This window comes from Calonectris borealis, chromosome 15 (genome assembly GCF_964195595.1).
Source record: "Calonectris borealis chromosome 15, bCalBor7.hap1.2, whole genome shotgun sequence".
Lineage (NCBI taxonomy): Eukaryota > Metazoa > Chordata > Aves > Procellariiformes > Procellariidae > Calonectris > Calonectris borealis.
The window spans coordinates 23,450,252-23,463,484 of record NC_134326.1 but is presented as its reverse complement, the minus strand read 5'-3'; the positions used below and the strand labels follow the sequence as shown (position 1 = coordinate 23,463,484).

The 13,233-nt window shown below is 55.3% G+C and overlaps 2 protein-coding genes across 5 annotated transcripts in view; both read left to right on the top strand.

The window, feature by feature from the left end:
- RPS14 (ribosomal protein S14) overlaps positions 1 to 3,172 on the top strand; it is a 37,186-nt gene extending 34,014 nt beyond the window's left edge. For both annotated transcript variants that reach the window (XM_075164780.1, XM_075164779.1), the window contains exons 2-5: positions 1,063 to 1,213; positions 1,531 to 1,692; positions 2,197 to 2,273; positions 3,058 to 3,172. In XM_075164780.1, the coding sequence (XP_075020881.1) occupies positions 1,065 to 1,213; positions 1,531 to 1,692; positions 2,197 to 2,273; positions 3,058 to 3,125 (456 nt within the window). In that variant the 5' untranslated portion in view covers positions 1,063 to 1,064 and the 3' untranslated portion in view covers positions 3,126 to 3,172. The remainder of the gene's footprint in view (positions 1 to 1,062; positions 1,214 to 1,530; positions 1,693 to 2,196; positions 2,274 to 3,057) is intronic.
- A 5,443-nt stretch (positions 3,173 to 8,615) lies between these two features.
- Positions 8,616 to 13,233, top strand: CD74 (CD74 molecule). 3 transcript variants are annotated; one of them, XM_075164776.1, is made up of 9 exons: positions 8,616 to 8,753; positions 10,084 to 10,259; positions 10,368 to 10,459; positions 10,578 to 10,631; positions 10,869 to 10,964; positions 11,202 to 11,292; positions 11,713 to 11,901; positions 12,267 to 12,353; positions 12,537 to 13,233. In XM_075164776.1, exons 1-9 carry the CDS (start codon positions 8,683 to 8,685, stop codon positions 12,542 to 12,544), a joined length of 864 nt encoding a protein of 287 aa, XP_075020877.1. In that variant the 5' UTR covers positions 8,616 to 8,682; the 3' UTR covers positions 12,545 to 13,233. The 3 variants fall into 3 exon arrangements, with proteins under 3 accessions (XP_075020877.1, XP_075020878.1, XP_075020879.1); XM_075164777.1 differs by lacking the exon at positions 10,578 to 10,631; XM_075164778.1 differs by lacking the exon at positions 11,713 to 11,901.

Here is a 13,233-nt window from a genome sequence, read left to right as displayed (position 1 = left end):
TGAGCCCGGCGGTGTGAGCCTCCTCCCACCCGCTGGTCCCTGAGCGGGCGGCTGGGTCCAGTGCGGTTTCAGGCGAGCGGCGGGTACATTGTTTTAAGGTTAATGTCGGCGTCACAGCGCCCGCGGCTCGGAGTTTGCTCTCTCTGTCGTGTTGGCATCGGTGGGCTTTGTGGACCCCGGCTGGGGACGGTGATGTCCATGGAGGCTTTGGCTGGCTGCGTCAGGAAGGGGACGGGCTCTGTCAGAGCGGCCGTGTAGGCCTTAATTTGACAGTCGGTGCTCAGCGCTACTGTCTGTGGAGAGGCGACCATCGGGCTACGGCCCGTGGGTGAAAGTAGGTCGTGCTTGGGTTGATTTCCTTAATGAAGTTGTTAGACTTTTCTCTTGTGCAAGGCGCCAGTTGTAGCAGGTATTTGGCAGGAGAGGGCAATAGGGAACCATCCTCCTGTGCTCAGGAGCAGATGCGCGGGATCCCCAGCCACCTAACCAAGCACTGGTGAGTGCTGCGTCTGCCGTCTTCTATAGCTGGGTGTAGACTTCAGAGGCAGAAAACTTACCCGGACTAGTCCCAAGGATGTGGTTAGGGGACCAATAACATGGAAGAACCCAAGCTAGTACTTGAAAGGTCTGCAGAGTCCGAGCTTTGTGGCAGCACCTGGGTCTTTAATAATTTTTTGGTTAGGTATTTTCTTTCCATAAAGTCATATAAATGAGCAAGGGGAAGCTCTCAGCATTGCTGGTTATCAAGGAAAGGGGCTTCCTCGTGCTCTGCTGCAGTGGTGCCTGGGGACCATGGTGGTGCCATGAAGTACAGCTTAAGTAGCTCCTGCCGTGAAGTGCAGTTGTGGGTGGTGATCTGTATGCCAGCATACAGCAAAGCTTGAAATCCTGGGTTTTATAAGAACCGCACTTATACCCCAAAATTACTACCTGCGTTTTGCCAATGGTAACTCATTTATCGTGCTTGGTAAAAAGTTGCAGTAGCAGGGAATTTCATAAAATCCTGTAAGAGAATGCTGAGAAATCTACCATCACTCTTACTTCTTTTTTGTTGTTGTTCAGAAATGGCACCTCGTAAGGGCAAGGAGAAGAAGGAAGAACAGGTCATCAGCTTGGGACCTCAGGTTGCTGAAGGAGAAAACGTGTTCGGCGTCTGCCATATCTTTGCTTCCTTCAATGACACTTTTGTCCATGTGACTGATCTCTCTGGCAAGTGAGTATTGAACGCTGGTCACCTCCCTGCAGTACCTGGCTCCTTCTGTTTTGAAAACAGAAATTAGATTTGGCAGGAGGCTCCACTGAAATCCTTGAGCTTCTGCTGAGCTGTAAAATATGATGGTGTGTGTACGTGAACCTAGACCAGATGGCTTGGTGTGCTCCTCTGTGATGAATATTGTGCTCAAGGTACTGGATGGCAGCTTACTGATCCAGTAACGCTCAAAATAACAGCTTCTGCTGTACCCAGAAGCTGGTTTGTGGGGAAGAAAGAGGAAGGGCTTTTTTTCTGAATGTCTTCTTTCCCTTTGGTAGGGAAACCATCTGCCGTGTGACTGGTGGCATGAAGGTGAAGGCGGACAGAGATGAGTCTTCTCCCTATGCGGCTATGCTGGCAGCCCAAGATGTTGCCCAGAGGTGCAAGGAACTGGGCATCACTGCCCTGCACATCAAGCTGCGTGCTACCGGTGGAAATAGGTACGTTGGAGGGCCTGGGCCCTGGCATTCCTAGCGGATGTGTCCAGTCTTAGAAGCATGCCAGATTGCACCACATCCCTTCTTTGCACTGCCTGGGTTGGGAAGGTAGATGCACCCCGGGAATTTGACTTTAAACTTGACCCGAAGGGTGTCTGTCACATTGTATGGTGACTGGCTGACGTGGTCATCTCTCGCTGAGCATCTGGAACCCGTTCTGAATGGGCGTCTTCAGCTGACTGGAGCTAGGATGTGCTCTTATTTATCCGGTAGTGGATGGGGAGGTGCTGTCAACTTGGAGATGTGTTACCTTGGAATGACAGTGAAGTGTGTGTTTGGTGGCTGATAGTGTGTGAATGGTTTGGGTCTAGGGACAGGAGGAAGGTGAGTTCTGGTATCTGGATGTTTTGGAGTGGGGAAACTGATTTTAACATTGTCAGTTATTTGTGAACTGTGTTCAACTTCTGAATAATTTAAGGGGTTATGGGTTCTGGTTCTCTCCTCCAGGACCAAGACTCCTGGACCTGGTGCCCAGTCAGCCCTGAGAGCTCTGGCCCGATCTGGAATGAAGATCGGCCGCATTGGTGAGTGATGGAGAAAGCGATAGCTAGACGCGTGTGTCATTGTATATCAGTGCAGGGCCTTGCTACCTCAAAAAATCAGTTTTGAGGGATTATTTAGTAAAAGGAGCTCAACAGGCCATATATGCTGCTTGGTATGATGGTTTGACTTTGGGATGTTCTGCTTGGCCTCTGTCAGATGCCCCTGTAGGTATGATTTAATTTAAACAGATTCTTAAATTGAAGATCCACCCGGAGGTGGCGTGAGCAGACTTCAGAAACCAAGTTTCTGTCTGCACGATAAACCCCAGCTGTACATCAGGATGCTGATGCCCCTCTGATGTAACAGGGTTTGTGCCAGAGCTGTTCAGTTACCTAGAAGTACTGTGTTGGTCTCGGTTTAAGACTGACTCAGTAATAGAGGAGTTCCTCCATGTTTGAGGGAGAGTCCCAAACTTTGTAGGGGAGTCACAAGAAGCAGTGGTGTTGGCTGCTCTGAAAGTTACATCGTGTACCCTCCGTTTCTTTGGAAACCCTGTGGCTACTTGGTTTAAATGGGATGGGAGATGGGGATTTTTGCTTCCTAAGCATTAAAAGCCCTGGGTACGCAGCCCTTGGCAAGTTTGCAAATATCTTAACTCCCATGGAGCGTTGGTTCTGCCTGTGTGTGGCTCCTGCAGTGGCTGACTGCCGAGGTGCAGCTGTGGGATGTCAGGGTGACTGCTGGGGTTGAGTGGCTGTGCCCGGTTGGTTTCTTGGGGTACTTCTGGAAGGTAACAGCGTGGTTTCGGTTTTCTTGTCCCCGCAGAGGATGTCACCCCCATCCCCTCTGACAGCACTCGCAGAAAGGGTGGTCGCCGTGGACGTCGCCTGTAAACAATGCTGCATCTTTCATTAAAGCTCTCTTTTAAACTTCTTCTCAACTGTGTGTTTTCTTACTGAGGTATGCTCCGAAGCTGAGTGGCTTCAGTTTAATTACATCCACGAATGCTTATCCTCTGAAGCTGGGCTTCTGGTTTGGGTTGGGGTTGTTGTTAGCACTGCTGCACCAGAGGTGCTTTTGAATATATACAGGAAAAGTTTCTAGAAGCACTGCAATTACAGCTCCCTCAGCTGCTCTGTTTATATATTTATACTTCCAGAGGTATTTTAAGAAAAGTGACTCTGTCATGCCCTGCTTCCTGCACTGATGTTTGCCCTCCATGGAACATGCTGCCATCACCTGGAAGAAACGCCCATTTGCACCTTTGCCAATGTTCTCTTCCTCTCTCTCCATTGCTCCTGTTTCTGTCACTTCCTCGGCTGGAGCAGGACTTTAGACCAAGAGAAGATTTGTGGGCATACAATACTTGAGAAGTATAGTTTAAGATAGGTGGGTTCTGTATGCTCGTGGTGTCAAGGTTCTTTATGCTTGTGGTTAAAATAGCTGTGGCTTCTACAGCTCGAGAGAGATGAAATTGCCAAAATCCCTCCTGTGAAATGGTGACTTTAGCCCTCATACAGTGTAGTGCCTGTTTTGATGTGGGTCAGTGTTGTGCTGCCCTGTGATCTCCCTGGCAATGCGGCGTGCGGTTGGTAGGGGCTCATTGTAGAGGCAGCTACAATGCGTCATGCTTTGCCTGTTCTGTTGCAGTCGCGTACTGTTCAGTGGGACTCCTGGCAACGAGCAAGGGAGCTCATCTGGAGCTGGTAAAACATTTGTCCAGGAATACGTGCGGTCATCTTTAAGTGATGGTTGTCTATCAGAATTGGTTAAAAAAACCTTATTAGCACAGTTATACGGCCAATATGAATAGTCTTGTACATGATGATGTGTGACCTATAAAATGAAGCTGGAAGGTGGTGTTCTGGTGACCTGGGCTCTTGGACAAGGTCTGTCTCGAGATCATGAGGCTTGAGAGCCTCACCGCTTTCACATGGGCTCTTTCCCACACCTTTGCATCTTAAAACACTTCATGGGGAGATTCCTTCATCTGTCCACTCCTGAGCCTCCCTCTTCTCGTGGGAAAGGATGCTTTGATTAACGGTGTTGGACACGCTCCGCTCCCAAAGCAGTCTTTGAGCAGTTGCTCAGCCTGGATCCAGGGCATGTTGCTCCTGTCAGACTTGGTCTTCAGTTGTTGAGCGCTGGCTCTTGGGTGGTGAAAGGGGACGAGTTTCACAGCAGAGGAAACCAGGCTGTCTGATCTGAAGCCATGGTGCATCTCGATCTTCATAGTGAGAGCTACTTAGATGCTTGTGGTTTCAAAATGAGTCATGATCTCTTGGAGGTGTCCTTGCTGTGGAGAAGAAAGCTGGGCTTGTAAGCAAGCTAACTGCTGCTGGGTGTTCTGCAAACTGTTGCTTAATACATGACTTCCCTTTTCTGTGGAAAAAAATCTCTGCCTGGACAGATATTCCTAAGCCAGCATGTGTCTTGGCGCAGCCATAGTGTTTTATTTGTAATTCCATGTGTGGCCATGGAAAACTTTAGAATAAACTTCCCTTACTGTCTTAAAAGTGCACTATTTGCAGTTTAAATCACCATTTTCCTGTACTTGTGTTCTTTGAACTCTGTGTGGAGAAGGTGCTGAAAACATGAAACCAGCAGTGGCTCAGCCAATGGGGAGCTGAACTGAGGAGGGAACAGGGCAGAGGCACGCAGGGGAGCGGGAGGCAAAGGTGTGGTGTGTTACTAACAGCTTTAGTCAATATTTTTTTTACATACTTATATACAGTGAAACCTGTTGCTGTTCTGGTAGGTGTTACTCTGTCCCAGGTGACGTTAATGTGGCTACTTCACAGGGTACGTTTGGGGAAAGCTCTACAGGAATATAAAATCCAAGGAAGGACCTTTGCATGCTACAAATTTAACAGACCACTCTTGTCTCTTTGGGTGCAGTTTGTGGTGTTTTCTGATCCGTTCCATCTCCCTTCTGCTGCCCACCAAGGCAGAGCACAGCCACCCTGGCGCAGGCTAGTTTAGCCCTGCTGTTTTTAAGGGCAGATGTGGAAATGGGAACGTGTCTGCTCAATACTGCTCTAAGGGTACGAGAAGGGAAGTGGCTTTTAGTCTGACTGGTGGGTTCCCCCGATGTAGCAGGGTCAGGCCAACCTCTGGGCAGCATGGACCAGGCTGGCACCTGGTGGCACTGAGCTTTGCGGTGGCATTGGCCTTGCTTGTCTCTGGAGAGCAGGTTGCTGAAGCACCAGCTGAGACCTTTGTGTCTAACCTGAGACCTACTGCTGTGCTTGGCATATCCTCCCCCGGGGAGGTTTTCTGTGGCTTGCACAGGTGGCAGGAGCTTTGCCCAATGCAGGAAGGTGGATTTGTTTTATTAGCTCTTAATCTTTGGGAGCAGGAGCTCTCTTGGGTGCGGAGGGCTGTCCGGGCTAAGCTGCTGTAAGTCCAGCCCCTGCCGCTTGCTGCTCTCACCGTGCTGTGCTGTGGGCAGGGTGTTCCCTGGGCTCACTGCACAATTAATGGCAAAAATTGCTTTTATTTCTTAGCCAATCTGACGTCTTCGAAACAACTTCCCTTGTCGGTGTGAAACCCCCCAGGGGAGAAACGGTGAATGAGGAAGAGAGACCAGAGAGCCAGGCAGGTCCCTGTGCAGAGCGGGCTGCCCGGCGCGTGGCCTGGGGCTGTCTGGAGGGAAAGACTCTCCTGGCTGAGTGGTGTGGATGGGTTTCATGGCTCCTGCCTGTTCCTGCCCCTACCCAGCTGGCTTGTCTTGTGTGATCTGGGGAGGAACTGCATCACCTGTAGCTGGGTGATGGCTCCCTGGTTCCGGCTGCGTAGGTGGGGGATGTGTGACTGCCACCCTGTGCCTCCCAGCAGGGATGCTCATCCTGCTGAGGGCACGGGGCTGCTCAGGGGCTGCAGTGCATCCCCAGCCCACAAAGTCCCTGGGGGACGGGTCTGTGCTCGCTGGTGAGCCCTGTGGCTCAGCCTTTCCCCTCGGGTTTGCCTGGGGCCGATCCTGTGCTGCTGAGGGTGTTGTCTCACGGGCAGTGAGAAATGTGGGTTTGTTCACCAAATGTCAGTCTGTGCAGGGGTCTGAGGGCTGTGAGATGGAGGCTTGGCTGGTAATGAGTGGCTTCATGTGAATGCCCATGAGGTTATTTCTGCCTCCCTGCCTGAAATAATTGCTCTGCTGGCTTGGGTCGAGGCCCTGGGGAATGGGCAATCTGAGCCGAGTCCTGAGACTGCTCCCTGCTCCAGATGGCCTCTTTTCCCCCAAAAGACAGCTGGTTCCCCAGCCTCCTGTAATGGTGCTTGTCAAGTTTTTCATGGGCAGCACAAAATGCATGCAAATACGAAGCCTCGGGGGTGACAGGGTGGTGATGAGCCTGTGCTGGGTCAGGGTGCCAGCCTCAGGCTATGGAAGAAAGGGAGGGGGATAAGGCAGGCTGAAAGCTGCTCTTTAAAGAGGTCTGCATCTTCCTAGGAAAATCAATTTACAGACTTAAAACACTTTAGGTGCCACAGCCCTGTGCAGAAAGGTGTATTGGGGGGGGAAAAGCACTGAAGAAGTTAATGGAAATGTCTGTGTGCAGAGCAAGGGCTGATTTGGTGCTGACAGTCCCCAGCTGGGCTGGGGGCTCAGGGGACTCAGCCTGCCTGTGGGTTGGAGCGGGGCTCTCCCCCCGCCCCCCCCCCCCCCCAGTTTATTGCCTGTGTTTGTGGTTTGCAGAGTCAGGCCCAGCTCCATGAAATCGCTGGGGGTTTCGCTTGCTGAGTTCCTGTTCAGACTTCCCCTAGTTCCCCTTAGGGCTGAGGCTGGTCACGGAATGCGCCTGGAGCGTGGCCCCGGGGTGGGGGGCTTGCAGTCCCAGCGAGGAGCCGAGCGAGGGCTGGGGCTGCGAGAAAAACCGGCATCCCTCTAAACCCCCCAGTGCCCGCCATGGGCTGAGAGCGAGAGGAGAGGTGAAAAATTTATGGAAGGGTTTTATGTGCTTCCCCGCCACCCCCCCTTCTTTTTTTTAAACACCTCAGATTGTTTCTAAATGCAGCATTACCTAAAAAGCAGCAGATATAGATAAGTTATTTGTCTTCAAAATAGCGTCTGGGGAGGAATGCAGGTGGGGGCAGGAGCTGGGAATGCAGGTGGCCTGGGGTGAGGCTGATGGACACCCTTGGGCAGGGGTCTGTGCACCCCAGCACCCCTGGGGGCCCTGGGGCTTTCCCAGTTGGGTCGCAGGGACCAGGCTCCAAGCACCAAAGCCCTTCCCCTGCACGGGGGCTGCTCTGGGGCTGACTGGGGAGGAGGGATGGAGTCGCTGAAGGAGCCTGCCTGGGCTTGCCCCAGCCTTACCACTTTATGGCCCTTGGGCCGCACATGGGGAGGTTTGCCTGGTAACCAGTGATGCCTGGGCGGATTGCTTTTAATTTCACACTCTGAGTTTCACTTTTGGCTGAATCCTGGCCGCAGTCGTGCTGGGTTCTGACGCTGGAGCCGGCTGGGTGCCGGTCGCAGCGTGCACTGCGAGGCCAAGCCCCACGGTGCAGTGCTGGCACTGGGGACGTGCTACACTTGGGCTGCCGGGGGCCCTTGTATAAAATCACCTAAAATCAGCATTACGGGGGTGGATGGCTGCTCCCAGCCTGTAGCGCTAGCAGGGCTGTGGGGTGGGGGACCCATGCTGCCCCCCACCCTGCTCCACTCCCACTGGTGCTTTGGGGGTCATCCACCTTGAAGGGCTGCTTCTCCTCTCTTGGGTTAGTGGGTTCAGCCCTCCAAAGCTGCTGCAGGCAGGGTGACAGGGGTGCTGTGAGACAGGGGGGGCTTGAAAACACTTGGTGGTCCTTTAATCATTACCCCCTCAGCCTGAGAGGTGCTGGCCAAGCACCCCCACCCAGGGGGGTCCAAAGTGACACTCAAGGAGGGGTTTGGGCTGCAGTGTAGCTTTTCCTTGGCAGCAAAGGTGAGCGAGGGGGGGTGTACCACGACGGCATGCACCCACGGAGGGTCCTGCTCAGCCTTTGGTGTGGCGAGCCCTCCCCATGGCATCCCACCCCCCGCATCCCACCTCCTTCCTCATACATTGCCTCCCATCTCCCCCATCCCACCTCCACATCCCACTTGTCACATCCTGTACCCCATATCCCACCTCCTGACCCCCCAGGGGTACCAGATCCCCCAAGCCCATGGCACCGGGTGTCACCAGGCTGGATGTCGTGACCTGGCCGTGATGGTGGAGTGGGAAGCGATGCCCCACGAAGTGGCCTTAGCGCTCACGGCTGGATCCAGCATCATTTCTGGACCGGAGACCTGCCGAGCCGAGGTCTGCCTGGCAACAGGTGATGCAGATGATGGCAGCCAATGGGGCTTTTTTTTTTTTGCTCCCCCCTCCCCCCCGGGGGTGGCAGGGCAGGGTGGGGGCCTGGGGGGTATTTCCAGCGGCAGCACTCGGGGAGCTCATTGCTCATCGGGGTGCCGACAGCGGAGCCATGGCCGAGGAGCAGCGGGACCTCATCTCTGACCGTGGCAGCGGTGTGCTCAATGTCGGGGACGCCCACAGGTGCCGCTGCTGGGGGTACAGGGATGGGGGATGTGGGGTCAAGGGGTTGTGGGGAGGGCAAAGGGAGCACGATGGGGATGTGGGGCAGAGGGGGCATTGCGTGGCCGTGGCATGGAAGGGGATGCAGTTGGGCCAAGGGGGCGCAGAGTGACTATGGGGCAGAAGGTGGGGGTCACACTGTGGCTATGGGGCACTGTGGAGCCAAGGGGCCGTGGTATGGCTACGGAGTGGAAGGGGCCGGAGCATGGCTGTGGGGCAGGCAGGAGCATGGAGTGGCTACGGGGTTGGGGGGGTCACTGGATCTCTGGGGTGGATGGGGACATGACAAACCTATGGGCAGACGGGTTCAAGTCTCGGCTATGGGGTGGACGGGGGAACAGCGTGGCTATGGGGCAGGCAGGGACACAGCGTGGACCCGGAGCCCAGCTGGCTTTGTGGGCTCCCCTGCAATGTCCCAACCAGTTCCCACCTCCCAGTCCCCTTGGGGCCTCCCCCAAATACTTTCAGCCAATCAGAAGCCCGGGAGCTCTGACATCATCAGTCACCAGGCAGATATCCAGGCAGCGAGTCCAGCTCTGGACATTGCTTGCAGCAGCAGTGGCAGCCTGGCAGCACCCACGGGTGCTCCCACTTCGTCGGCAGTGGAGGCTGGTGGTGGCTCCCTGGGGTGCCGCTGCACCCCCCCAGTGCCCCGTTCACCCTGGTGGGGTAGGATCTGGCCCAGGGAGGCCTTGGCAGCATGGCAGGTGGCCGTGTGGTGCTTGGCTTTGCCTTCCCTTGGCATCCGAGTGCGATGGCAGCACTGCGACACCCACCTGCCCAGCCTGCCCGTGTGCTGCCTGTGTGCTTGGGGTGCCCGGCACCTTCCCTTTTTGCACAAAATTTAAAAAATTAAGTGCAGTCTGGCATACCGTGGGATATGTCTTCTGCCCTCTGGGACCAGTGGGGCTTCAGGTGGCTTCATCATCCTGCAAAAGACGATGCCCAGAGAGATGCTGTGCCTCCAAATCCCGTGGCAGTGCCCTGCCCGCAGCCCCTCGGGTACCTCTCCCATGCCTCCCCTCTCGCCCCACAGTGGGTTTCAGTTCCCCCAGTGCGAAGGAGGGACCTTCACGCTGAGATTTCACTTCTGCATGCTGCGAAGGGGGAATTTGCATTTGTCTGGCTGCAAACCCCCTGGGAGGGGGGTGTTTTCGGGTGGTGTGGGGAGGGGGAGGGCGGGGGGGGTAACGTGGGCTGCAGGAGGCATTTTTGGGGGGGTGATGGCAGGGTATGAGGATGTCTCCTCCAGCCGGTGGCAGGGCCTGAGCTCCCTGTCCATGTCCTGCAGGTCTGCGTTGGGCCGCAAAGCCGCCCTCTCCACGCTGTCCATCCTGGTGGCCCTGCTGATCGCTGGCCAGGCTGTCACCGTCTACTTTGTCTACCAGCAGAGCGGACAGATCAGCAAGCTCACCAGGACCTCCCAGAGCCTGCAGCTGGAGGCGCTGCAGAGGAAGCTGCCCGCCAGTCAGTAGCCCCATGGGCACCAGCATGGTGGGGGGTGGCCAGGGAGAGGGGACGGGTCCCCCTGGACCACCCAACCCGGCGCCACTCACGCCGCTCCTTCCTCGGCAGGTGCCAAGCCGGTGAAAAAGATGAAGATGGCCATGGTGAACACGCCCCTGGCCATGAGGGTCCTGCCTCTTGCCCCCTCTGCAGGCAACATGGTAAGAGATGCCCATGTGGCGCTGCTTGGCGCTGGCAGCTGCTTGGCTGCTGCCTGCTGCCCCTGGGGCTTGCTGCCAGCCCTCGTGCTCACGCTGCCCCTTGGCCTTTTTTCTTGAGGACATGGCCCCTGCTAGCAACAAAACCGAGGACCAAGTGAAGCACCTGCTGCTGGTAAGGTCCCCCACTACCCCACTGGCCCCATAGCTGCCCCCTGCGCTGCAGGAGGCGATGCGACCCTCTGCTTCCAGCTTCAAGCTGGCTCTTGGCTGGGTCTGGGGTCTCTTGGGGCACTCGGAGCTGGTGGGAGCTCCTGGCCGCCTGCAAAGTCCATCTGGCTGATATAAGCAGAGCTTCACCCCTCCACCTCACTTTTCTTTGCCCTGTCTGACCATGGTGGTCATTCTGCAGCAAGCAGACCCCAGGAAGATGTTCCCGGAGCTGAAGGACAATCTGATGGACAACCTGAAGAGCCTGAAAAACACCATGCCTGATGCAGACTGGAAGGTCAGTGCTTGCTGCTGTCCTACTCTTCCCCTTCCAGGAGCACCCTGCTTTGGGAAGGGACTGGGGTGTCCCCACCTGGAAAAACAAAGTCCTGCTTGAGCCAGGCTTGGGTTACCTCCACCCCAAGGGAGGTGGTGGTGCTCACGCCCTTCCCTGGCCCAGGCTGGAGCTTGCAGCACGGCTCCCCCATGGTGCACCCCCCTGTCCCAGTTAACATGCTGGTTCCCCTTGTTGCAGTCCTTTGAATCCTGGATGCACAAGTGGCTGCTGTTTGAAATGGCCAAGAACTCCAAGCCGGAGGAGCATAAGGCAATACCAGCAGAGAAAGGTATCAAGGATGGGGGGGCTGCTGAGCTGGGGAGGGTCGGGACTGCCACTTCAGGAGCAACCACCCCCCAAGAGGTTCCAGCATGGGGCATCCCAAAGGCAACCGACCCCTTTGTCCCCTGACCGGTCATGGACCTCTTCGTCCCATGGGGAGCCTCTGGTGGTGGCCTTTAGGACATCACAGAGCCACTGCCACTGCCTGCGGGGGCTGAATGTCAGATGTCTGAAAAGCCAGAGCACCACACCAACTCCTCTGTCCTTGACTAGCCCAAGAGCTTTAGAAGGGTCACTGGGGTGGGGCTTGTTCTCCTTTTATATTTAATTTAGCTGCTTCTGGACAAAAAGCTCCCGCCAAGGCTGCCGGGCAGCAGAAGCGCCCAGGCGGCTCCACGGTGTCTCCCCTTTGTTTTTATTGCCCTAGTGCAAACTAAGTGCCAGGCGGAGGCCAATTCTGGGGGTGTCCGGCCGGGTCGCTTCCGCCCGCAGTGCGATGAGAACGGCGACTACCTGCCCAAGCAGTGCCACGCTGCCACAGGCTACTGCTGGTGCTCCTACAAAAATGGCACCAGGATTGAGGGCACTGCCACTCGGGAAAAGCTGGACTGCCCTGGTAGGTCGCCAGGGAGGGGATGGAGGAGAGGAATGAGCAGTATGCATGGATACTGCCCCCCATTTTGCTTGTGATTAGGGAGGAGGAGAGCAGCCAGGGAGAGGAGAGGAGGGTGCCCAAGCTGTAGAGAGCATCCCTCACCCCTCTTTGGTGCCAGCTGGAGGGGACCCTAAAAAACACAGCCCTCCTCGCATAGGTACAGCTAGAGCCAAGGAATGCAGTCGAGGTTTTCCACTAGTCCCCCCTGCCCCCAAACGCATGGCTCAGTGGGTGGGCACAGGCTCTCCCCTGCTGCCCTCAGAGGGGGGGTCCATAGGGCAGACCCAGCGGTCCAGCACCCATGTCCTGCCCTCCCTCTTCTGCAGATGCCGCCGCTGCTTCTGCCACCACTGCAGAGCCAGAAGAGATGATCTTCTCCGGCGTGGACATCCTCAAGCTGGGTGCAGAGAAAGGTGAGGGCCAAGTGTGGTCGTGGGGCTGGGGGAGGCACAGGTCTGCCCCCAAGAGCCACGGCAGTACAAAAGCACTGCTGGGGCGGTGGAGGTTGTGATGGAGACACAGGCAAAAACAGCCTGGACTCTGGGAGGTCCTGGAGCCATCTTATCAAAACTCCCTCCCCTCTTTCCCCACAACAGCCAAGTAGAAGAGGACGACAGCAGATGCCTGCCCCCTCTTCAGCATCCCAGCTCCCATGTTTTATTTTTTTGCTCTATTTCATTTCTGTCTTATATTGCTTTCCTGAGACGATTAACAGCAGGCACCCCTGCACGCTCCTGCTCCTCGAGGCATCGGTTGTGACCCTTCCCCTGCTACAGGGCACCAGACAGGGCTGCAGCTGCCACCAGGATCAGTGCTAGAGACAAAGTGTTCCCTCAAAGGGTGGGTAAAGCAGGCTGGAAAGTGATTTCAACGATGTCAGACCCATAAATCCTGTTCCCTTTTGCTCATCGGCATCCTGCAGCACCCAGGCAGCGGCAGGCACAGAGCTCACCCCTGCTGAAGAACAAGCCACTAATGCTTTCTTACACTGAATGAACATTAAAAGCAGCAAAACAACCTCCACCAGCTTCTTAACTGACCCCTGTAGATTGAAGCTCTGTTAGATTACTGGAGTAGAGGGTTTTTCTTGTTGAGCGCTCAGTTTTGTAAAGATAGATGCTAACCTTCAGCTTTTGCCTTCAGGCTGGAGAACAGCCACAGCAGTGGGTAACAGCAGGCAGAGGAGCTGACCCTGGAGTCAGAGGGGCTTCTAATTTTTCTGAATATACCTGATAGTTCCTTTATAAATGACCTCACAAGCTAATTATTTCAAATAAACTTTTGAATAAGAAA